Source organism: Coenobita brevimanus, chromosome 62 (genome assembly GCF_032717465.1).
Source record: "Coenobita brevimanus isolate Jiangsu-jjx chromosome 62, ASM3271746v2, whole genome shotgun sequence".
Taxonomy (NCBI): Eukaryota; Metazoa; Arthropoda; class Malacostraca; order Decapoda; family Coenobitidae; genus Coenobita; species Coenobita brevimanus.
In genome coordinates, this window is record NC_137015.1 from 7811101 (window position 1) to 7836665 (window position 25565).

At 43.1% G+C, this 25565-nt stretch overlaps 1 protein-coding gene and 1 pseudogene across 4 annotated transcripts in view; one reads left to right on the top strand and one right to left on the bottom strand.

Moving 5' to 3' along the window:
• Positions 1–1688: 1688 nt before the first annotated feature.
• On the top strand, positions 1689–1803 carry LOC145404180 (5S ribosomal RNA; annotated as a pseudogene).
• Positions 1804–15683: 13880 nt separating this feature from the next.
• Positions 15684–25565, bottom strand: part of LOC145404106 (protein PRRC1-like) — an 83949-nt gene continuing 74067 nt past the window's right edge. For all 4 annotated transcript variants that reach the window (XM_080275718.1, XM_080275720.1, XM_080275719.1 and 1 more), the window contains exons 8-9: positions 23798–23917; positions 15684–20181 (exon numbers count right to left, since the gene is read on the bottom strand). In XM_080275718.1, coding sequence (XP_080131844.1) covers positions 20065–20181; positions 23798–23917 — 237 coding nt within the window. In that variant the 3' untranslated portion in view covers positions 15684–20064. The remainder of the gene's footprint in view (positions 20182–23797; positions 23918–25565) is intronic.

The window sequence follows — 25565 nt, forward strand, 5'->3', positions numbered from 1 at the left end:
AGACTTACAGGCATACATGAATTTCCCTACTTCCTAATCATCCTCTGCATACGCAGTCATGGTAATGATAATGCTGTATAGTGTATTGCATGTTTTGCAGCAGCTGGCTTCCATACACCTGACATTGACAGGAAGCTCCATTATACATGTTCAAACCATTTTCAGGGTCCTGGAGGGCAACTGACCTGAAGTGCCAAGGAGCATCATTTTCTCTCACTGGAGAAGTAACCACCCCTAGCCAATGCTTCATGCACATCCACAGGTACAGAAAGTTCTCAATATACAGTGAAAAGAGAACACAGAATTTTTTATAGTGGCTGTGTTTGTGCGTGAGTCTGTATATGACATCGAGGGAACTCTGACAGGGTGCAAACGTGAAAACACATGAGAGGACATACTACAGCATCCTTTTCAATGCCTGCCTCAGGTGAAACTCAGTTCACATTAGGAGGATTGGTAAGTACACACTATATCAATCTGAACACCTGGTGTTCCTTAATACCGTACTGTATTGGAATGAAGCAATAAAACAAGCTAAGGGCAAGATAAACTCATAGGTCTTCCTCACTTGAAAGGTAAAAGTCGGATTACCAGTAGTTCACTGACATATCCTGGAGAGGCACAAGGGCAACATGCCCCTCCTACATTACAATCTCTTATGTCATGAATATGATACTGCTGCTGTTGAGAAACATTCATGCAGAATCATGCACTCCTTTCAAACTTCTATAAACACAGTTTCATATGAATTTTTACAGATAACTGTAGAAACAAGGTATTTTGATGTTTTTTTTATTCCTTAATTAATTTGCTACATTACAGTAAGAGTAAATTATTCAATTACTGCACATTAATCCAGCAGCTATTAGGGAATCTTTTATGTTTCCATGAATTTGAGGGGAATTATGGCATTTTACCACACATGCTTTTTCTTGTCATTTTCTACTGTATACTGTACAACGTGCATTATCATCATACCTGCCTTTACCACCATGGAAACCAACCATTTCATGCATGGCTATACAGTATGTTTACAACCAAAATGCTCTTCATGCATATTTTAGCTCTGACACATCTTCCCTATGTAGCCCAGACTGCCTTTTACTCTCAATGAATAGGTCCATATTTGGTTAAAAATGAATTTGGTTGAGAATACGTTGGGTGAGGTTGGTTTTACAAGTTGGCATATATATACATTGTTTTACTAGTTGGATTGTGTAAATATTTTTTTCTAAAATTATCAGTACATATGAAAACATTAGGAAATGGCGACTATCATCAACTCACTTGATATAGCGTTGCCTACTTCTTCCATTATCATTTTTTGTGTGCGTCTGCCCTCCTCTTTTCCTATTTCTCCCAACTTTCCCGTCATTTTTTTATTGCTCTTCTTTCCTTTTCAGGTGGCTTTACACTGAGTGACAAGCCTAATGGTTTCCTATAAGCCAGGAAATTATATACAGTACAATGCTGGGTAGTACCCATATAACCAACCCATACATGTTCCGTACATGTCAACAAGTGGGTTGGTGGAGGGTTAGTGTCCCTCCCTGTAAAATAACGAACTCAAAGTCAAATGACTACCCTTTACAGTATTAAGGAATCTGGCTATAGACAGAAAGACAGATAAATAAGATGATAAAAATTACATTGTTTCCCAATTAAAAGTGCCGATTCAGTAAATGACTGCCAATGTACCACGTTGAGTACACCGCTTCCCGTCTGATCAGCGAAGTTGAGCAACGTTGGGTCTGGTTAGTACTTGGATGGGTGACCGCCGGGGAACACCAGAAGCTGTTGGCATCCCTACATGTCAAGTGGGGTTGGTGGAGGATTAGTGCCCCTCCCTGTAAAACAATTAACTCTAAGCCCTTGGTCACCCCATTTGGGATACATGGCGTCTGGCAATGAATGAATGAATGAATAACTGGAATTGTTAATACTTCACTGGAATGGGGGGTATTTGCACCGCCAGACCCTCTAAATGATTGTAACTCACCTCACAACGTGCAGACTGAAATGTGCGTTAGCTACATAAAAATGCATCAAATTTAGAACACTTAGTAATAATGGCATTTGCAGTAATAATCACATGACCATTCAATGACAGAGGCAGGTGTGATCAGAAAGTAAATAAGGTACAGTATATACTGTATTTATATATTGGTACATCAGACATGAGACAGCCTTTCAAAAATGACACTGATTATAATAAAATAATGCTTGACAACTGCAATAAAACACTTAATATTCCATAAAATCAAAGTATTACAGCAACCATGAAATCTGAGAATAAAACAAGGTTTTTCTTATCTTTATGTAATTAGATTCTGATATTCATTTCCTGTACAAATGCTAATTTCCAAAAGTCACTGGAATCCCATTAAAAAAAACACAAACCAGATAGTTTTTTTTTTTCTCTCTCCAACCCCCGCCCACCCATGATCTATGTAACCACCACTAAATCTAACCATGAAAAGCCATTTGCAGTACCTTGGGGGTGTTGGTTCAGGTCTGTAGAACAAGCAAGGAGTAAACACCTTGTCTGACCTGACACCTGGGTACCATAAAAATTTCATACAGCTTATATTTTTCAGCTACAGCATTTCCATTGCAGTACTCCCTTAATTTACCCAATGCCACACCCAACAAATGTTATTATCCAAAAATTCAAAAATTCTAGTTGAATTATAGCAATATTGTACCTGCTTCTTACAGTACAGTATATATACACTGTATGAACCAAAAGCATGCTCTGAAACTGAATTTTTCAAACCATCCGCTTTTCCTCACTACCCATGCATCACCAACAATGCCCACCAAAGCACAGCCCAGCCTGCCTGCTCTGCCTAAGCTTCACCTTCTCCCTAAGATATGGTACTTTTCAAGATTTGAGTGGGTTTCAAGGTTACGTTGAAGTTTGGGTTGGTTAATGACACCATGGAGGTCTGGGGGGTAAAACCCCGTTTGAACAAGGTTAGGTTTCGTTATGTCAGGTTAGTGAGGGCAAGTTAGGTTTGATTCACGTACTTTGATTTATTTGAATTTTAATCTGTAACTAACTTCAGGTGACATTTTGATCACTTTATTTTATTCCATATCTGACTTCACACCTCTGTAGGGGCAGGAGTCTGTTGCAACAAAAATCTCAAAATCAATCAAGCTTTTAAAAATCATTACCGGTATTTACATAAAAATAAAACAGTAAAAGAAGAAAGAAAATAAAACCAAAAGCAAATTATCTTGGGGATATGGAAGCTATTGCTGGGTGAAGGTTACACATCACTATCTATCTATCTATCTAAAGCCACGAGCCAATAGCCCATAAGGGGTGGCTGTTTGACTCTGAGATGTTTTATAGGTATGGGCACCAACCCTCCACCAACCCACTTGCTGACATGTAGGGAAAACGTACGGGTTGATTATATGGGTACTACCCAGCGTTGTACATCGTTTCCTGACTTACAGGAAACCATATAGGCTTGTCACTCACTGTAAAGCTACCTGAAAAGGAAAGAAGTCACAAGAAGAGTAATAAAAACGACAAGAAAGATGGGAGAAATAAGAAGTGGGGAGGGTGGCCACAGAAAGAATGACAAAGGTGAAGGAAGCGGCAATACTACACCAATTGCGCATCATGATCAGATATATTACTTAAAGGACAATACTGAAACCTCCCTAGACACATTTGTGATGGAAATGCCACATAGAATACTCCCCTAATTTGGGGATATAATGTGTGAGCTCAAATAATCAATGGATGTGGGTGCAGCAACGAAAAAAAAAAAAATCCAGATTATTTTCCTTAAGACTGTGTTAATCTCAGCTCAAATCAGTGTAACTGTGATCTTGTTTCACCAATTTTAAGTCATTCATTCATTCATTGCCAGACGCCATGTATCCCAGACGGGGTGGCCAATTTTAAGTCACCTGACTTATTTTGCCAACCCTGAAAAAGGAGCATTAGATCACCAGTTTCACGACTGTAATCATGCTGTGGCTTTGCTGAATATTAACTGCTGTCCTAACTTTTAATAAACTTATTGGCCCATTTATACCATAATCTGGAAATAAAAATAAAGGCATATCAGTCATAATAAATGGTTTGTATTTTGCAGTGTTTTCACAGTCACTTATATGGGTTCTGTAATACACTGATGGTCTGGACGTGGCAATCAACACGAGCGAGGTACAAATACTGAACATTATGTATTGTCACTGTCTTCAGTGCTACCGCTACCGGTTGTACGATATGATCTCTTCGCTTCCTTCTGTTATTCAACATCATTAAGACCTCATTTAAAACCCGTGCTTAATCAATTTTACAAACAATACGTACTTACCAACTACGCGATAATTTGCAAACTGAAGCACAACTTAAAAAACACCAATGGTACGTCCTAACCCACCCCAGACCCACAACACACCCAACTTACCTGTAAGTCTGTATTTAACTTGGCACTTTGGGCACTTTAAGGTCTTGAATAATTTGTTCATTCCATACAAATCTGTCTGTAAATCTGCCGACACTCGACGTTTCTCTTGGTCCGCCATAGTTCTCACGTGCTCAGTGTTGACATTACTTCTTAATCTTATGGTGACTTGGTTCTCTTTCTAATCTGCTGCTTCTTGGACATACTGATTGATCTTCTAACAGAAAATTATATTTTATTAAATTTTCTCACTACAACCTTAAATGATATACCAAATAGGCTAAACTGGCAAGTAAAGTTTCCTTGTCACATATAAAGATTAGACATTTTCAGAGTAGCCGTAGCCGTACGTGAAAGTTTGATGGGGAATAACTGCCAAACCATATGAATGTTTTTTTTTTTTTTAATATAGTTCGAAAAAATAAACATGAATGCGTGCTCCGTTCTTATACCTGACATCCTACCAACTTTACCAAGCTTGGGCAGTTTAGGCGGGTCCTGGTCGTTTCGGCCATAGGTCATTTAGGCCTACCTAACTTCAGCAATATCATTTTAATGAAGTTTGATTATTTAGGCTGTTTAGGTCGCTAGGCGATTTGGCCGTTTGTCAGTTAGGTCGTTACGGTTGACATGACCAGGACCGGTTTAGGCTGCTGTAGTTGGTTTGTTTTCATCTGAGGGAAGTTGGCTACTCAACTTAGATACCAAGTCGTGGTTGCATTAAATTCAAAGAACCTAGGTTAAGACGTAGGAATGACTCCTTTATTAAGTCAAATCTACCCACCAGTCTACCTACGCGGGCTATCAATCGAGCTGAATGAAGTTTAGAAATATTTGTCAGGCTTCAGGAAACGCTTTATAGCTTTACCATTAAGGTAACAGCTGCCCACATCATGCCCAACAGCCAACAGGATATAACCACATCCATCTCCTTCCGTAAGGTACGTGTTGACGATCATCATCCACTCACTTGTTGGGCTGCCTACTTCTCCCTTCACCTTTATCATTCTTTTCTTTTGTGCCTGCCCTCCTCTCTTTTCATTTCTCCCATCTTTCTTGCCACTTTTTATTTCTCTTTTCCTTTTCAGGCGCCTTTGCATTGAGTAACAAGCCTAATGGTCCGCTATTTGTCAACAAGTGGGCTGGCGGAAGGTGCCCCTCCCCGTAAAACAACCAACTCAAACGTCCCTCACGGAATTATGGCATCTGGCTATAGATAGATGTGTTAGAAGTGTGAAGCTGCGTGTAGTGAAACCTAGACAGTTAAATGGTTATTTGTGGGTCCAAACGTACAGAAATGACAATGATTACCTGGATGAGTGGCGCGTCCAAGAATGCGAGTCCTTTACAAAAGAGTTGAGAGGAAGGATGGGACGAGAATGTATTGGTGTGATGAGGAGGGGTAGTTTGTGGTGGTTTGGGCATGTGAAAAGGATGGGGGAAACTGGGTGTAGGAAGTGAGAAGTGTAAACGTTGAGGGTAAGGCTGCGAGGGAGACCGAAAATGACCTGGGACGAGGTCACAGTGTTGCCTCAGGGATAAGGAACTGAATAGAGAGGTTGCCAGAGATCGAGCAGCATGAAGAGCCATCATTAGGTGACCAAGGCCGACGCATGCAAGCTTGTTGGGGCTTTTATAAACGAAATGAAACAAAAAACAAACGTCTGAAGTTCAAAATGTCTCTACTAAGTTGAATATAAGCCTCTGAAAGAAAAAAAAAAAAAAATCAGTGATGGAGTTTAAAATACCCGCCGCCGCCGGACCGCCCACCCCGCCACCCCCCGCTACCACACCACCACCCCAGGAGGACACCACGGTGGGGCTAGTGACTCGGAACAAGAGGGTCACCGGGACACTACTGTCCTGAGTCCCTCTTCCCCGCAACTATCCCAACACCAGGTAAGCGAGAAGAGACAACGATCCTGCGAGCAGGACAGCCGTCACCAGAATCGGGGTGGGACTGAACAAGATTCAGTCCCAGGTGACACCCCGTTCACTGCCATTGTACGTGACGGGGAAGGAGCGGCCATTGTACGCCCTTCAGTTACCTCCCGAAGGGCAGGCAGGCCCAAGGCTACGGCCAAAGTACGTACCAGGGTAGACAGACCCACGGCTACGGCCTCAGTACGTACCGGAGAGGGCGCGGCCTCTGTGCACCCCTCTCCTGCCTTTCTCTCCTACGGGAGCAACACCGCGCTCACAGCCATTGTACGCCCTTCAGTTGCTTCCCAAAGGGCAGGCATGCATACAGCTACGGCCAAAGTACGTACCAGGGTAGATAGACCCTCAGCTACGGCCTCAGTACATACTGGAGAGGGCGCGGCCTCTGTGCACCCCTCTCCTGATTTTCTCCCTACGGGAGCGACACCGCGTTCACGGCCATTGTACGTGATGGGGAAGGAGCGGCCATTGTACGCCCTTCAGTTGCTTCCCTAAGGGTAGATGAGCTCCCGGCTACAGCCAGAGTACGTACCAGGGTAGATAGACCCTCGACTACGGCCTCAGTACGTACTGGAGAGGGCGCGGCCTCTGTGCACCCCTCTCCTGCTTTTCCCTCCTACGGGAGCAACACCGCGTTCACGGCCATTGTACGTGACGGGGAAGGAGCAGCCACTGAACGCCCTTCAGTTGCCTCCCAAAGGGAGGATAGGCCCATGGCTACGGCCGCCGTACGTACCATGGTAGATAGACCCAAGGCTACGGCCTCAGGACGTACTAGAGAGGGCACGGAGTCCGTGTACCCTCCTCTTGCCTTTTCCTCCTTCGGGAGCAGCACCGTCAGCACGGCCATTGTACGTGCGGGGGAAGGAGCGGCCACTGTACGCCCTTCAGCTGCGAGCCCTAGGAGTCAGGAAACCGCGCTCACGGCCATTGTACGTGACTGGGAAGGAGCGGCCACTGGACGCCCTTCACTCGTGATTCCAAAGGCCCTCCTGGCGCAAGAAGTCCCTTGCGCGCGCAGTCGACCCTGTTTCTCTCGGCTGCGTGGGACGCCCTTTGTCCCCTTCCGGGAGTGTTGCACCGGAGGTGCTGCCAGACTGGTGGCATGGACCGATACAGGTCATACCACCTACCCCTGGGAAAACCCTGCCCCTGCCGGACACCCTACGGAGACGGTGCCGCAGCTCACACCTGTCGGCGCCTCCCCCTACAGGCGACCGCAGTCCCAGGACCCCCAGGCCCGACCAGCAGCCCCCAGGTCCGGGCAACCCAGGCTCTCTCTCTCCACGGAGCCAGAGGCGACAGGCCCACCTCCTACAGCTGTTTGGCCCGAGTCCCGAGGGCCACCTCTCAGGTCGAGGCCCCCAGACCGGAGGGCCTCCCTGCACCCCACCGACGAGGCTACAGTACGAAGGCCTCCTCCCAGGTCGAGGCCCCCAGACCAGGAGGGCCTCCCTGCACTCCACCGACAACCAGGACCCGGGCAGTGACTCCCCTGCAGGCAGTGTATTGCCCCCTGCAGGAAGGATCCCCGCAGGGCCTCCCCCTCATGCCCGGAAGCCGTAGTGAATTATACCAGGAAAAACGGGTAAAATAGTGACATTAATTCCTCTTGTGTCGTGAACAGTCGAGACGGGAATATAACAGTGAATAGTGACAAAGTGAGGGCCAGAACAATACCAGTGACAAAGTTACCAATAACCTACTAAGGCCCGATACCCAGCAGAATAGGAAATAGCCTAAATCCTAGACAAAAGAACTTACAGAAATCATGGACCAAGACTAGGGTGCGTGGGAGAATTAAAAGTCTACGAATAAGTGTCATCGCGACTAAGTGACTCCATCAAGTGTCGCAACCCGCACTCTATCTAGTTATAGTAATATACACCCCACTAACTCTTGGCCCTGTCCACCCCTAGTGCATCAGACTCAAATTATATAACACCAATTCTGCCTATATACGAAATACAGGTATCACGATATTGTAATTAATTACCTAAGTGTAAATGAAGAATACTGTGTCTCAAGTGTAACTGTCAACCTTGGTGTTAAAGGCTATCTCTGTGTCCCTTTCTACTGTATATCCAATGCCTCTCTGTTTTATATTGTAACGGTGTAGGAATTAAGACAATAGATGTGTTAAAGTATACTGCCTGGTTTTTATGTCCTGTTCCTTTGTGGGTGCTTTACTTCCGGTCCGGAAAGAGGACCCCGCTCAGTCGCTGGTGTTCTTACGACGAGAAGTCGGACTAAAAACACCCAGCATAACAGAGTTAATTATCTGGAGTTTCTTGACCATGACCTGCATCAAATAATGGCAATCAAGGGGGTAAAGATATGAGTGTGGTGCACAAAGGAATGGATAAGATGGGATGAAAATTTGGTGGGTACTTGAGCCTGGGCAGAAATGTGTACCAAAATAAAATGGGTGTTGTAGGTGAGATATGCACCCCCGGGGAGTTCCCCCCCCTAGGACGGAGCCGCAACCCCACTCCCACCTCAGGAAGACACCATGGTGGGGCAGGTAGAGGATACTCCAGTCTGAGCGAGACAGGCCCCGGTACATCACGGCCCTACGCCCCTCTTCCCCTCAACATGACCATCAGCATCCTCGCGGTAATGACCAACTACACATCAGCCGGGCCAGCCTTCACCAGGATCGGGGTGGGACTTAGGCTAGCACAGTCCCAAACAGCACTGCGGCATCGGCCACCATCGTGTCGGGGATGGATCGGCTACTGTACGTCCTGCTGTTGCCCCCTGCAGCACCATGACATTGGCCACCGTCCGTGTTGGGGAAGGGTCGGCCACCATATGCCCTTCTGCTGCAGCCACACCTGGAACCATCCCCACAGTGGCGGCCACTGTATACCTCGGGTTGGATGTGTCGGCCACCATCCGCATGTTGGCAGGTGTACAAGAGGGAGGTGGAACAGCAGCATCAGCCCCATCCGTCTCGGGGAAGGGTCAGCCACCGTATGCCCTTCATCTGCCTCCTCCTCCTTCGGGTGCAGCACCACGGTATCAGCCACTGTTCGTGTCAGGGAAGGGTCGGCCACCGTACGCCCTTCTGCTGCTGCCCTTAGGGTCTGTGGAACAGTGACATCGGCCACAGTCCGTGTCGGGGAAGGATTGGCCACCGTACGTCCTTCATCCACAACCTCTAGGGCTTTCCCGTCAGAGGGAGTTCCTGGCATGGCCCACTCTCCACCCACAAGCCGTGCAGAACGTTCTCCCCACTCTCTCCACAGATGTAGTTCCAAGGAGGAGCTGCAGTTCGAGGAGTGGTGACAGGGCCCGATTGCCGAGAAGGGGATCCACGCCCTTCGGATCACTCCTGGCTGACGCCCGGACCTGTCGGACACCATCCAGAAGGGATGCTGCAGCCAACCTGACAGCACCCCAGCAGCGTGGTGACCGCAGTCCCCAGCCTCCCAGGGACATCCCCCCGACCCCAGGGCGGGACCTCCCGGGCTCTTCCCTCCGTCGGCCCTCCGCCCGGAGCATGAGGCGTCAGGAACGACTCCTGACCCTGTTCGGCCCCAGTCCCGAGGGCCACTCCCCAGGTCGTGGCTCCGCCAGGAGGGAGCCTCCCTGCACCCCTGACCAGGACTGCGCCTGGGCCTCTACGCCCCCTGCAGTAGTTCTGTGCCTTCTACGGGAAGGCTTGCCTGTGGGCCCACCCTCTATGCCCGGGTGCCACCTCGACTACGACCCAGGTTTCAGCAGCCCAAGAGACCCTATAGTGCAATTCTAGTGTCACGCCAGGAAATAAAGACTGACCATACCCAGACTGTGTGTTGGAACTCAGAACAGCGATGTAGTGAAAGCCAATAGTGAATGTACCTATAAAGAGTGGACTTTTGACATACTGTGTGTACAGTACTTAAGTCCAGAAACAGAGAACTATACACAAGGACTGTGGGGAGAAAGACCATATGGACTGTATCACCGACCTCTATGTATTATTTGTATGTATTCCTGACTGAGGGTAATCACAGTGTATGAATAAGTGTGTTGTGAGTACTGCCACTAATAAGCCTGTCACTGTACCTGTGCATTGTTTTGTATACCATTGTATGTGTATTGGAGGGAAGCTGAATTAAGGCAATACATGTGTTAAGGTAGCCTGCCGAGTTTTTATGCCCTGTTCCTCTGTTAAGGTGTTCTAGTTCCGGTCTCAAAAGAGGACCCCGCTAATTAGCTAGTGTCTTTAGGGCGAGAAGTCGACCTAAAAACACCTAGCATAACAGTAGGATTACTAGTTTGAGTGCAATGAAAGTTTGTTTCAAAATATCCTTCAAAAATGGAAGTAGTATTGGTAATGGAGAGGAAAAAAAAAAAAAAAAGTAAATAACTGTGGTGAGAGATTGAGAGGGAAACGTGAGGAAATACCAAGAAAAATAAATACTGCAGGCTCAATGGTCTGAGTGATGTGAAAGTTTATTTTCAAAAATTTTCCAACAGCATGAACATGATAGCCTGTGTTACTTTCATTTTCTTGGTGTTTTGTGATGCTGGTAACAACTACACTCATCTACCTTAACCTGGAGGCAATCCTGGGCTTTTGTGGCTTGTTTCCTATAGCTCAACAGCAAAATATTACAATATAGCAGTTCAACATACTTTCCAGAGAACTTTATGACTAATACACCATGTCACTGTTAATCTATGATTGCATTCAAGATTGAAAGAGGGCAATTTAGGGTAGGTTAAAATGGCCTGTAGACATATATAATGAGTGACTGCCTATTATTCAATGGCCTAAGTTGATGAAGATCTGTCATCTTTCTGTTCAGCTGATGGCCACGCTAGTAACCATAGAGTCATTCCTGCCTCATAACTAAGACTCACTTAATTTCATACTTGCACACCTTATTTGTTGTTCTTGCAAGCAACCACCCCAACATGAACATTCCCTTGCAGTGAACTGAATCTCTCCTGTGACAGACAGCACATCGTCACACCAAGGTGTGGGAAATAGTGTGGAAGTTTGGTTTGCAGATGGATGTCACATTGGTGTCTCTCCATCCTGTTAACAGAAGCACCTTAGTAGCCTCCACATCATTCAGTTACAAGGTTGCTACCCTGCACTGTTAATGATTTTGTATCTTCCTCTTGCTTTTCTTTCCTTCATGCTTTCCTCTTTCTTCTGCCTACGAGTGACTTTCCACTCCCTCTTCTTTCTTTCCTCTTCCTTCCCCCTATGGGTAACGCTACATCGAGTGACAAGCCAAATGATTTCCTGTACACCAGGAAACCATTTACTATGCTGGGTGGTAACCATGTAACCATATTATGGCACCTGGTGGTTTAGTGGGTAATTAAGGTGCTCCAATCGGATTCAGCCTGTGCAGGTTTATATCCAAGGGTCACTCAGGGATGAATGAGGCTCATCACTCTCAGCTTAAATGTCAGGACCAACTTGCCTAGCCCCGGGTTCCTAAGCTCCTCATGGGGCGACATAGGATTGGATGATGGATGGATCATATCATTTATAAAGGCTCCAACATGCTTGCATGTGTCAGCCTTGGTCACCAAATAATGGCTCTCAATGCTGCTTGATCTCTGGCAGCCTCCTTATTCAGTCCCTCCCCTGAGGTCACACTCTATGACCTTGTCTCAAGCCCCTTTTGGTCTGCCCCTCTCCTAGATTAAAAGCATTATGTCACCCAGAGTAGAAAGAAGAGTAATAAAAAGTGCCAAGAAGGATGAGATGTTGGAAGAGACGAGGGCACAAAAAAAAAAAAAAAAAAATGATAAAGGTGAAGGTGGAATAAGAATGATTATAGAGAAAGTAGGAGAGATATCAGAAGTCTTAGTGAGCGATGAACAGGGTGGCTTTAAGAGTGAAAGAGGATGTGGGGATCAAATATCTGCAGTAGGGCAGATAGTGGAAAAGCTTGTGAGAAGGACTATAAGATGTTTATGGCATTCATGGATCTGGAAAAAGCATACGACAAAGTAGACAGAGAAGGACTGTGGATGGTTTTTTGCGTGTACGGTGTATATGATAAGCTGCTAGGTGCTGCCAAGAGTTTTTATGAAGGTAGTGAAGCATGTGTATGGGTTAATAGGTATCTAAGTGAATGGTTCACAAGCAGTGTGGGCAAGCGACAAGGTTGTGTGATGTCCCCATGGTTGTTTAATATATATATGGATGGGGTGATGAGAGAAGTAAAAACACAAGTAAGGGAGAAGGGGAAGGCATTGGTATTGAACAGTAATTGATGGAATATCTCAAATTTCTTGTACGCTGATGATGCAGTACTTCTTGCTAATATCGGACAAGACCTTGACAGACCAGTGCAGAGTTTTGCTGATGTCTGTGAGTGTTGTGCCTTGACAGTAAGTGCAGAAAACAGTAAAGTGATTGTTATTGAGAGAGAAGGTGACTCCCAGTGCAATGTTACAGTGAATGGAGAGAGACTGGAATTAGTGAGAGAGTTCAAATACCTGGGTACAGTGATTGAAAAGAGAGGAAAATGTGCAAAAGAAGTGGAAAGTAGAGTGACACAAGGAAGGAAAGTAGCTGGTGCAAGGAAGGCCTTGATAAGAAACAAAGGCTTGAGTGTTGCAGCTGCACAAGGCTTACATGAAGGAGTTTTAATGCCAACTTTTACATATGGATGTAAGACTATGGTGTGGCATGAAAATGAAAAGTTAAGAGTGAGAGCAGTGGAGATGGCCCTGCTGAAGAATGTATGTGGAGTACAGAGGGTGGATAGGATAAGAAATAATGTGATTTGTGAAAGATGTGGAGTGAGGAAATCTGTGGACACCAGAATCGATGTGAGTGTACTGAGATGGTATGGTCATGTGGAGAGAATGGATAACAATAGAGGGGTGAAAAGGGTATATCTGAGCAAATTTGAAGGAGGAAGGAGATGAGGTAGGCCAAGGAGAAGGTGGAGGGATATGGTGGATAAGTGCATGAGGAAGAGAGGTTTGGAAGTCAGTGACGCTAGAGGACTAACAAGAGATCAAGCTGGCTAGATGAATATTGTGTGAGGCGCATGATCAGGGATTTGGCATCCTTTTTTAACATGACAGCGTCCGGACTGACTCTGCTGGATATAGTTAGGTGAAGCTACAGAATGTGGTAAATGTTTTGGAAAATTAGATAGAACCAGGATTCCGCGGGCTTGAATGGTGAACGAATGGATGCGTGGCCCATTGGATTAGGCAAATTTGGGTTCTCTGAACACTGCTACTCCTCACTCTGCCCTACAGTGGGAAAGGAGATCCGGATGAAGATGATGAAAAGGAAGAAGTAGCACTTCATCAAGTGAGTAGATAATGGTCACCACCATCTACCACCAACCCACAATTTAGTAATCATGCTATGGGAGCTACCCAGCTCTGTCATGTGAAAACAAACCAACTACTATATAATGTACCAGCAACTCACACCCTGCAGGTCACTGGTATCCAGGTTTAATACCCACACGGTACAGTATGCAAATAGGTCGTGTTCCTGTTATTAGTCACATCAAAATTGAACTACAAACTGGTTTTTGCTATTAACTTAGTCACTACTCTATGATGTATGTTAGCTACAAAACTGATCATTCACTGTACTATAGTTATTTCAATCACTTTAACCTCATTTATTTTTGTACAACGATAGAATCAATGCTTTGTTCCACTCTTACTGGTACAGTTCACCTTGTCCATGCTCTTTGGCATATATTCCATAAAACAGTTCACTGTGCCCTCCCAATATACTATTTTGCCAGTTCATTTAAAAGCTGGTACAATAGGAATACCATACCTTGCTGTTACTGCTGTAACACTACTATCGTATGTTGTTGTTGCCCATGTGAACTGCAAGACACCGACCACTTCAGTCAGGCATTCACATAAATCTTTAGCTGGGGTTAAGCTGAAGGACTGCCTGTGTTGTTAAGGTGAGGTACATGAAGTGATTAGCCTATCTGTCTTGTGGCACAAACAGCTGCATTTTAGTACTGTAAGAGCAAAGTTGTTTGTAATTTGCAATTGTATTGGTATAAAAAAATGTGAAGTAAAGTTGAGAGAAACAGAATGGACATCAGCAGTACCATGATGGTAAAGGTAATGCTACATCTGTTAAGTAAGGACAATGATTTTTCTAACATACTTTATTATCTCAATGTTCCAAACTTTATTCAGATATATGTGCTACCATTACCAGCCAAAATACTGTACCTAACAATGACTATTTAAACTTTAATGCAAACACAGCAATGAAAACTGAATAACTATAGTTATAAACATGTCTTTAAACACTTATTAAACTGTTCACTATGATGATGTAACTTCCATTTTATTGAAGCCAACCTCAGATTATTTAATTCACCTTTGTTTCATTTAATTTATAAAGGCTTCAACATGCTTGCATGTTTTGGTCTTGGTCACCTAATGGTGGCTCTCCATGCTGCTCAATCTCTGACACCTTTTCTATTCAGTCCCTTATCCCTAAGGTCACACTCTATGATCTCATCCCAGGTCTTTTTCAGTCCACCTCTCACAACACTACCCTCAACATTCATATCTCTAACAATCTGCACCCAGCTGTCATCCACCATCCTCTCCAGATGCCTAAACCATCTCAATCTATTCCTTCTCATCACAACACTAGTATATTCAAGTCCCATCCTCTTTCTTAACTCATTACTATAGTAGCCGCAGCGAGAAATGAACGCTGTGGTGGGGCAGGCGGGATGACTGGGGATTCCCCCACTGTAGCCATATCCACATGTCATCGACCATCGGCCACCGCTGCAGCCCCGCTCCATGATCCTTACCCTGTGTCTCTGGCTTTCTCTTTCTCTCTCGGTTTCTATATAAACTGGTGTATTTCCGAAACTAATTATGAAATTATTATGACTTTTGTTCCACACCACCAATGAGGTAAAAATCAAGGAGAGTTTTCTGTATAAAGGTTTCCCCCCCCTCCTAAATGTGGCATATGAGCGGGGGAGTGCGGCCTTGCCGATACCTCCGCCTGACCTATAATTATACACTCGCCAGAACTGACCTGCCCTCAGACAAGGGGGGGGAAACCTTTATACAGAAAACTCTCCTTGATTTTTACCTCAGTGGTGGTGTGGAACAAAAGTCATAATAATTTCATAATTAGTTTCGGAAATACACCAGTTTATATAGAAACCGAGAGAGAAAGAGAAAGCCAGAGACACAGGGTAAGGATCATGGAGCGGGGCTGCAGCGGTGGCCGATGGTCGGTGACATGTGGATATGGCTACAGTGGGGGAATCCCCGGTCATCCCGCCTGCCCCACCACAGCGTTCATTTCTCACTGCGGCTACTATAACAATCCTAAACTCCCCCACTTGATATGTCATTAGGGATGCGCTACACATCCACCGAATCATTAACATCTCTGTACGTTCAAGCCTGCAAATATCCTTTTCCTTTACTGTCCAGGGTCTCACTACCATACAGCATAACACTTGGAACACATGCTGCACACAAGGACCCCTTGGCACAGAGGAGAGTCCTCTCAATATTACAAGAGGCAACAGCTCCCTGAACTTCTTCCAACCATTCTTTAACCAAGCTTCAGCCCTATCTTCTGCACGTAACATGTCCCCCTATTAATAAAACTCCTCCATACATTCAAATGACTCTCCAGCGAGGTCAATCCTTTCCTGCCTCTCAGTCTCTGCATGCTCCCCCCCTTGCACACCAGATACACAAAATCAGCATCATTTCACAGCCTACCTCTAACACCACTATAATATACAGTAAAACCTCAACAATTCGTAATCCTTCAAATCAGAAACCTCTACAACTTGGGAAGGCTCCAAAATATTCATTTAAAAAATCAAAATTCAAAAATTCCCAAAAATGCCCACATAAGAGGAAGAGAGTCGGCAAAAATCCCCCCAACTTGGTAAGATGCCGAGTTGTACAGTAATGTTTACGTGCTTAGTTCCCCAGTACTGTATAGTACAAGTGATAAATACATTATAGTAATGGCTTTTATAGTGTTAATTGTGCTTTACAGTGTCAAGTACAGTACAGTAAAGGTGTGTCCAAAAGTGATCTTTAGCCCTCCCAACACCTCCAAAAACTACCAAAACTCCTCCTCCATGCCTGGAATACACCCTACAACTGCATGGAATCATGGTAAGGCAGCTTTTACTGTTTATTGCAAAAACTTTTAATTTTTTCCATTTTTTCCTTTTTTGTGTGTGTGCTGGGGGGATCTTAAAGTTCATCCCTACAACTCGGCATGTAGGCTAACTCGCCAAAGCCTTGCACATGTATTATGTCGAGTTGTAGAGGTTTTACTGTACCTTTTAAGCACCCACTTATCATGTACGGTACTGTACACTGCACAAGATGGAGTTATTTCCCAGATCCTTCTGCCAAACTGCACACTGCAACACTCCCTCTGCTCTAACAGGACCACCACAAGCCCTAGATACCATCACTTTCATCTGCATGGAATGAAACTCAAAAGTAAGTTATGCAGCATTAATACAGGGAAAATTACTTTAATATTCATGCAGTGGAACAATGCAATAGGGTACCAGGAACAGTAGGGCAAAAATTATGGGTATGTTTACAATTTGGCTTGATAAATATTTTGAGACTATAACTAAGTGTTGCTTACTTCCATGTTGAAGTGTATGCTGACGACTGTGAGACGTTTGCTTAATAACAAGAACATTCAGCAACTGTGTCTGTTTTTCTTTTAAAGATCTGTAGAACAAAGATTACACAGTACATTGTTGTTCCTCTTCTCTCTATCCAATAAAAATTTCCATGCTTGTTCTTTCTGACAAACAATGTGTTTTTTTCTTTTTCCTGTAAATCTAACTGGATGGTGCAATGGGGGGGGGGGAATCTTCCTCTTTTCTATCTTTTTCCCTAGCACAGTGGTTAGATATTAGTACAACTAGTACTTTTTCCACAGATAACCTCATCACGGCCTAACAGACCTGTTACATGTACTTTCTATGTACTGTACTCTTAAACAGTTGTACCCCATTCCATCTCTCCACTTCTTAAGTTTTTCCTCTACCTCCCTCTCATTCTCCACAATCAACACAAAGACATCAGCATACAACACCTTCCATGGTAGTCCAGTTCTGGTCTGGTGAGAGAGCTTCAGGCACCATGATAAACAATAAAGAGCTTAAAACTGACTCCTGAAGCATGCCAACATTCATGGAAAAATCATCACTCAACTTCCATTCACTCTCCCCTGGGTGTGAGCACTCGTGCACATTTTCCATAATCACTCTCCAGCCACTCCTTGATTCTAAGCTTTCCCATTGCTGACTTTACCACATCTCCGGGAACTTTGTCAGAGGCCTTTTCCAATCAACAAAAACAAAGTACAGTACATATCTCTCTTCTTCATCCATTCCATCCCCTATCCAAGCTTACATTGCCTCATGAGGAGCGTAGGAGCCCGGGGCTAGGCAGTTGGTCCTGACATTTAAGATGAGAGTGACCAGCCTCACTCATCCGAGTGGCATTACATGAGCAATCAACCCCAATCACTCCTTGGATTACCTATGCATATTTCCTGAAGCTAGCAAACACTTTTCAAACTAGATGCATTAGATGTACTGTGCTCTTCATTCACCCCTTCACTACAAGAGGTCTGTATGAAATTGAATGAAACTGTCTGCTGGTAGCAAGAATAAAATCTGAAAAGTGTGTCTCAGTCTGGAAGAAGAAGAGGAAAAAAAAAAAAGTTCATGAAACTAAAACTAGACATGTTAAACATTACAATATGCTTTGTTCACAGGCTTTTAACCCCTGCAATATTTTCAAAAATTTTCCTGCTGCAACCAGACAATTTTCTTCAAACTACAAAGGATCTCTACAAGTGAAGGGGTTGATGAAGAAGGTATCAAACTCCTCCAGTTTTAAAAGTCTGTCATAATGCAGAACACTGTCTGGAGGTAGCAAAAATAATAATACAGTACGTCCTCAGACTCGAGGGGTTAATTTGTACAATAAAATAAGTAATATAGAACACAACAGTTAGAAGGAAACAATGAGATTGCAATATATTCATACCTTAATCCTACAGTTTAAATAAGAATTAGTAGACACGAGCATAGCAATTAGCTACAAAAGTTTAGTGTAATGAATAGGTACTCCATAACTGTTGTTTTAATCCAGATTATCTTCAAAGCAAAGAGTATAAAACTATATAATTATTTCTCATAAAACAAGTATTCATGAGACTATAGTAAGCATTTCTATACTACGTGCATTATTTTAGAACATAACTGCAAAATATAAATATATTCATACACCATATCTAACTTTTTTCTGTCGGCTATCACCTAGAGTTGGGGAAGAAAGGTTTGGTATGTATGATAATAACAGTTTCATTCATATACTGATGCCTATACTGTACCTGACTCCTTCACAATAATGATATATCCTGTAGTTCGTTCTCATTACAATACTATATTTCAAAGAAAATTTTTACTCAAGAATGACCTCCTGTGTTGGAGAAGCAAATGAGGGCTCTACCTGATGTATTCTGCAGTATATTATTGCCAAAGCACTTCAGATAAATTTACTGAAGGAGAGCTCTTGTGTTGGAGGGGCTACTGAAAGCTTAATTTATATAATCCAAAATTAAAAATATCTCCTAAATCAAATCATCATCTTGAGACAACACGATGGCAGTACAAATTCTGTTCTTTTGTCCTCATGTTGAAGGGATTGAACTCAGGATGTTGTATTTGACAGATGAGATTATTCACATTAAATCAGCCGTTGGGAAAAGACAATATTAACTGATTTTCTCAGGCTTAAATCAGTACATTTAATACTGAATGTTTCAAACTTTATACTGTATCTCATCTCCCAATCAGCTCACTGTATGATCAAATGTGTGCCTGTCTCCAATATCAAGGGTGTGTGCACTTAACAGAGGACTGGATCAACATGGTTGCACCATACTTTGTTGACTATGCCAGACTACAGTCTCATATATCTGAAACTATTACATGGCAAAGAATATTTAGCTTATAGCAGACAAGGTCTCTTCCAAATTACAGTATTTCAAAATATAGCAAAGGTAATCAATAATTAGGAAGAATGGAAATTCCAGTACTCATCTCATCTCATCTGTATCGAAGAACTACAAGGATGTTTGCACCACACATGGGGGGGAGAGGGGTCACCAAATCCCAACATGATGAAAAAGGGGAATTCCAGTTTCCAATTTCCTCTCCTATTTGGAGCCATTTATAACGAGCAGGACTGACCTTGGTAGTATTTTTTCTCTCCCATTTCCAGGAATATATTCACTTCTACACACATATTGCTTCAAATTCTGTACCATGCTCAAGTTATGTGTAAAATTTAATAGTTACGATAATAATGTGATTATCAGTATAATTAGAGAGAGAGAGAGAGAGAGAGTACTCTGCAAATGCACACACAAAATATACTGATCATTCAAATTAATCTTTTGGTCTTAAGTATCATGACTTGATAACAGAAGCAGACATCAATAAATGGCTGTGTGCAAAATTGTATAAATGGATCAGTGCCACAGTATTAGCACATATAACGAACTTTAATGTACTAAGAATGGCTGACAATACAGAGCCAGCTGACACTACTTAAAAGCAACAGTCATGGTTTCTATTGTCAATATCACCAGATTAAATGCACTTCTGGTACCACAGCCTAGATGAAACTAGTGATGGCGAGAAAGTCGAGCCTTGTACAGCCCTGCCAGAGTACGAGCTGCCAATACCACCATCTCTCTCCTGGGTACTCCAGCCAGTGTTTCCTGCCATAAAGTGTGGTGGACCTGGAACATTAACACTGGATTAGTGAAATTTGGATTTGCTGATACATTAGGACAGTTACAAGGTGATGTAAAGAAACATGACTTAAAGACAACTTTTATTACTTACTGGTTTTGCCATTCAGTTTGGAATAAAGTTCTGTCCTTAACTTATATTACCCTACATCACCCTCCTGAAAACTGGATTGATAACATTAGAGGAGGAGAAACGGAATGGTGATGTGACAGTTTAATGCCTCATAGCCAATTAGTGGTAGGTGGTGGCGATCATCATCTACTCACTTGATGTAGTGCTGCCTACTTCTTCCTTAGGCTTTATCATTCTTTTTCTGTGCCTGCCCTCCTCTCTTCCTATTTCTCCCATCTTTCCTGTCACTTCTAATTGCTTTTCTTTCCTTTACAGATGGATTTGCACTGAGTGACAAGCCAAATGGTTTCCTGTAAGCCAAGAAACCATTTACAATGCTGGATGGTAACCATATAACCAAACCATACTTTCTCCCTACGTGTCAACAAGTGGGTTGGTGGAGGGTTAGTGCCCCTCCCCGTAAAACAAATAACTCAGAGTCAAATGGCAACCCCTTATGGGATTATGCCATCTGGCAATAGACAGATAGATAGAATATTATTTTACAGGTACTGTATAAAGAAACATATTAATGTGAATAACCTAGACATTACGTGTCATTATAAAACAATAATGGCATGAAAATACATTGTTGTTTTACTTACCTTAAATTAATATGTACAGCTTTTTGAATGGTCCTGTCCGTTTGTCAGGTAGAATATGAGTCCCTTAAATCCAAAATCCCACCATCCACTCACTTGATGTAGTGCTGCTCTCAGGTGTCTGTCCTTTCCTCTCCTCCATCCTCTTCTGTCTTTCCTTCATTCTTTCCTCATCCTTCTGCCTATGGGTGACTTTACACTCCCTCTTGTCTTTCTTTCCTTCATTTTTTCTTCTTCCTTCTGCCTGTAGGTGACTCTACACTGAGTGACAAGCCAAATGCTTTCCTGTATACCAGGAAACCACTTACTATGCTGGGTGGTAACCATATAACCAAATTTTGGAACCTGATGGTTTAGTGGGTAATTAAGGTGCTCCAATTGGATTGAGCCTGCGCAGGTTTATATCCAAGGGGAGGTTGGGGTTTATTGCTCACGTAATGCCACTCAGGAATGAGTGAGGCTGGTCATTCTCGAATTAAATGTCAGGACCAACTTGCCTTACCCCAGGCTCCTACGCTCCTCATGGGACAACGTAGGATTGGATGATGAATGATGAATAATATATATATACAAGCTAATCACCATCCCTGCCCCTCACTCCACATATGTATCCATAAACTGTAATATCAAACATCCAAGGGGACAGTATACACCCTTGTCTCACTCCAACACTGATATTAAACCATTCAATTAGACATCTACCTCTGCCAACACATGTTTTGCTATTACAGAGAACCTCTTTATAGCATTTTATGGGTTTTTCATCCACTTCATATATATGTACAACTTACCATAAACCTTTCCTGTACACATCATTGCATATTTTTTTTCCAAAATCATAAATGCCATTAAATCTTAGTCATTCTCACACATTCTGTCCAGTGTCTATATTACAAACATCTTATCCATTCATCCCCTACAACTCCTAAAACTGCCAATGCAAAATACAAACAAATATACTAAAATAATACAGAATACAGCTCACAAACAGTTTTCTGCCTCCACTGTAAACCATTCCTCATATCACAGCACACTTGCACATCTTATACACTTTAATTTTATAATGCATAAATCACACTGACATGTTGTTAACAAAAGGCCTCTGAAGTGCCTGGCAAAGTTGGATAAATTTTTGCACCTCAATAAATTCACATACATACATGGCGGGGGTCACAACACTAACAACAATACAAAGAAAGAGTACGATAACCAAGAAAATGATGGGAAAAATGTTGACGTGGTTTGACTGCACTCTCTGCAAATGTATTATACAGGGGATTACATTGTTAGTAAATATTCTTTAACCCCTAAAACGCGGATCGTCGCGTTTGCGACGCTCGGCCATAAGGGCAGGACGGTGGGTCGTCGCGTTTGCGATTTTAGTAAATTTTGAATAACCGCGGGCAAGCAGGCTCCAGCTGGTATTGTCTATCAGTACCACCACCCTCTAGCTACAACTAGCATACTTTACCTTTGTACTACTGACCTCAGTTGTTGCCAAATATCGCGTTTTCCCCCCGTACCCCCCCCCACCACGGCCCGGCCAGCCTGGCTGTGATACATGGCAGCGCTCTGAGCGCTCAGAACTGTAAATCTGCGATCTCCTCTCACAAGCAGTTTATGCTACTAGGAAACGCTTGTTTCCCCAGTTGTAACACTAGCTTTTTTTCTCATGGTTTGCCTCTGTTTAGCGTCAGTTTACTGCAGGCTTTCAAAGTGAGATTATGGCGAGTTCTAGCTCTTCCCAGTCAGTGCAAGCGGCCGACAGGAACGAGAATAAAGTGGCGGACGTAAGGCAGAATACACAGCGCGCCGTGGTGATCTTTTGGGAAGTAATATGATTGAAAATAATGTAGTATACATGTTTTTAGCTGTGAAAATGGAAATGTTTGTTGAGTGACGGGAAGACCGCCGCCACAGTGCATGTCGGCCGTACGCTCCGTTGATTTTAGCCTTATTTTCAGTGCTTATTGTACAAATACGGATTCCTAACTACCTTTACGTTGTAGTATAAAGTTTACTGTGACAGAATGAGGCTGTGGTAGAGGGGAAACCGGGTTGCTGGAGGTGTGAAAGTGAAAATTTGGTTACCCAACTTTGCAAGTCTCCACAAGTCCTTGGGTAGTCCACGAAGGCTCAACACCTGTCTCTGGAGGAAGCTGAATGTAAGTACTATCTGCCATACCAAGTATAATGTTCTAGGGTTAATCTCTGATTTTTGGCGAATATTTTCCTACAGGTACTCAGACCGCGATACAACCCCGCCACTCGGGGGGGGATCGACTGTAAACACCCGCGTTTTAGGGGTTAATTTATTACTTTATGTAAAAAATATAACAAAGGACAAAACATATTAGGGATAAAATAAAAAGGGTACCTGTAAAACAGTAACAGCTAATCCCATATTACTGTACTGTACTCCTTCAGTGCATAAGTTACTGCAGTCCATTTCACTTACGGGCAGATGACCAACTTTCTTCCCTTGATGGCAATACATGGTCGAAAAACCTCCTGTTACCTCTCAGGAACTGAATCTATGTGCATGGCAATGTTGTCTCTCAGACCAAGACATTCCAATCACTAGACAGCCAAGCACCTTTTACCATTCATCCATCCACAATCCAATCCGGTACTGCCCTATTAGGAGCATAGGGGCCAGAGGCTAAGCTAATCAGTGCAGACAGTTAATGTGAAAGTCACCAGCTGCTCTTCCTGGAGCAGCATGTGAGCAACAAACCCCAACCACCACTAGGAAGTGCACCTCTATGGGTCACATCCAGCTGGAGAAGCTTCACTCAACACAATAATGAAGGGACAATTTATTTCAAAGATAAAATAATGGGGAATTTGGGTACAAAAATCATAAAGACATATACATAATGGACAATACCTGCAAATGCTGGCTAGCAACCTGACCAACTGTAGTAGCAAACCCTGTACTTTTGAAAGGGTAATCATCAGGGGTGGAGCTTCTGGCTTGATCGACAAAATGTGGTGGAACTGGAGTCACCTGTAGGGTGCATGAAGATTAATCTATAGCCCTAGCACTCATTTCCCTATCTAACTACTCCCTGCTGATAAATATTCATCTACAAGACATTTATAAGTTATATTTTAACATGGAATAGTTAATCTGTACACATGGAAAACATTTGTGAAAGTATAATTGATTTACTCCTGGAAGCAGAAAACAGGCTGTGGTTTGTTACAAGCTATTTTTCATGCAACAGGACCACAAAAGGCAACTGTTAATAAAACTTGAAGGCTCTGTGTTTACAGCTGGTGATGATCATGCCAACTGGGCTGCATGAAAGGCCACTCCAGTAAATCTAATTATTTACCAATATATATAGTGTGTCATTGTAATTTTTAAAATTACTGTACATTCTTTTTTGCTAGTACATTCACTGCAAACCAAAGAAAAACTGCAAATTTATGTTCCACTGCTACCTGTGAAACTGATTCACCACTGTTCCCTAAACTGCAGAATCAGGGGTACAGAAACCTGTCATAGTTTGAAAAACACATCTGCCTAATAATGAGGGCTGCCTGTACTGTCTGTTGTTTAGTTCCAGAGCTTATGTTCGCAAGAGATGATTAAATCTTTAAGGAATAAGACTCCAACATGCTTGCATGCATTTGCCTAGGTCACCTAATAGCAGCTCTCCATGCCGCTCGATCTCTGGCTGCCTCCCTATTAAGTCTGTTATCTCAGAGGTCACACTCTACAGTATGACTTTGTCTCAGGTCTTTTTCTGTCTACCTCTTGCAACCCTACCCTCAGTGTTCACACTTCTCTTTCTGCACCCAGTTGTCATCTCCCATCTTCTCCACATGCCTAAGCCATCTTAATCTACCCTTCCTCATCACAACACTGATACACTCCTGTCCCATCCTTCCTCTCAACTCTTCCATCGCAAACCCAGCCCCCCCAGGCCTCACATTCAAGGATGCACTACATAACCAGCTAATCATTGTCAGTCCTGTATGTCTGAACCTACAAATATCCTCTTCATTTACTGCCAAGGTCTCACTACCACCTCAGCACATAACATGTTTCCAGGGTTACAAAACTCTTCCATACACACAGGAGACTTACCAGGAAGATCAATCTTTTCACACCTGACAATCTCCCCATGCTCTCCCTGACACACCGCACACACAAAATCGGCTTTATCTTGCAGTCTACTTCTAATACCACTACATCTTTTATGCATCCACTTATCAGTCCAGAGATGGGGTAAATTCATTTTTGTCAAAGCAAATCAATTCGAATTCGGAATAAAATTTGAATTAATCAATTCCAATTCATTTCATTTGTACAAAAAGAAACCTCCAATTCCAATTCAACACTATGCCATATGCTGTAGCCATATTTCATCATCTGCTTTTACAATCATGAAATATAATCTATTTTCATTAGAATGTGCTCAAATAGAATGACTGTGATGAAATGACATACATAAAACAGTAAGAATAATACAGTATCTTAATAAAAAAAAAATAAAAAAAAAAAATTACCCAGGAAAATCACCTTCACATTTCTTTTAAAGCTTAAGCATCAAATATACTTAATTTCTCATGTACTCTTCTCAACGTGATGAGATCATTAGTGACAAGAAGAACAATACGAATCTTGTGCCAAAATCCAGCACAAA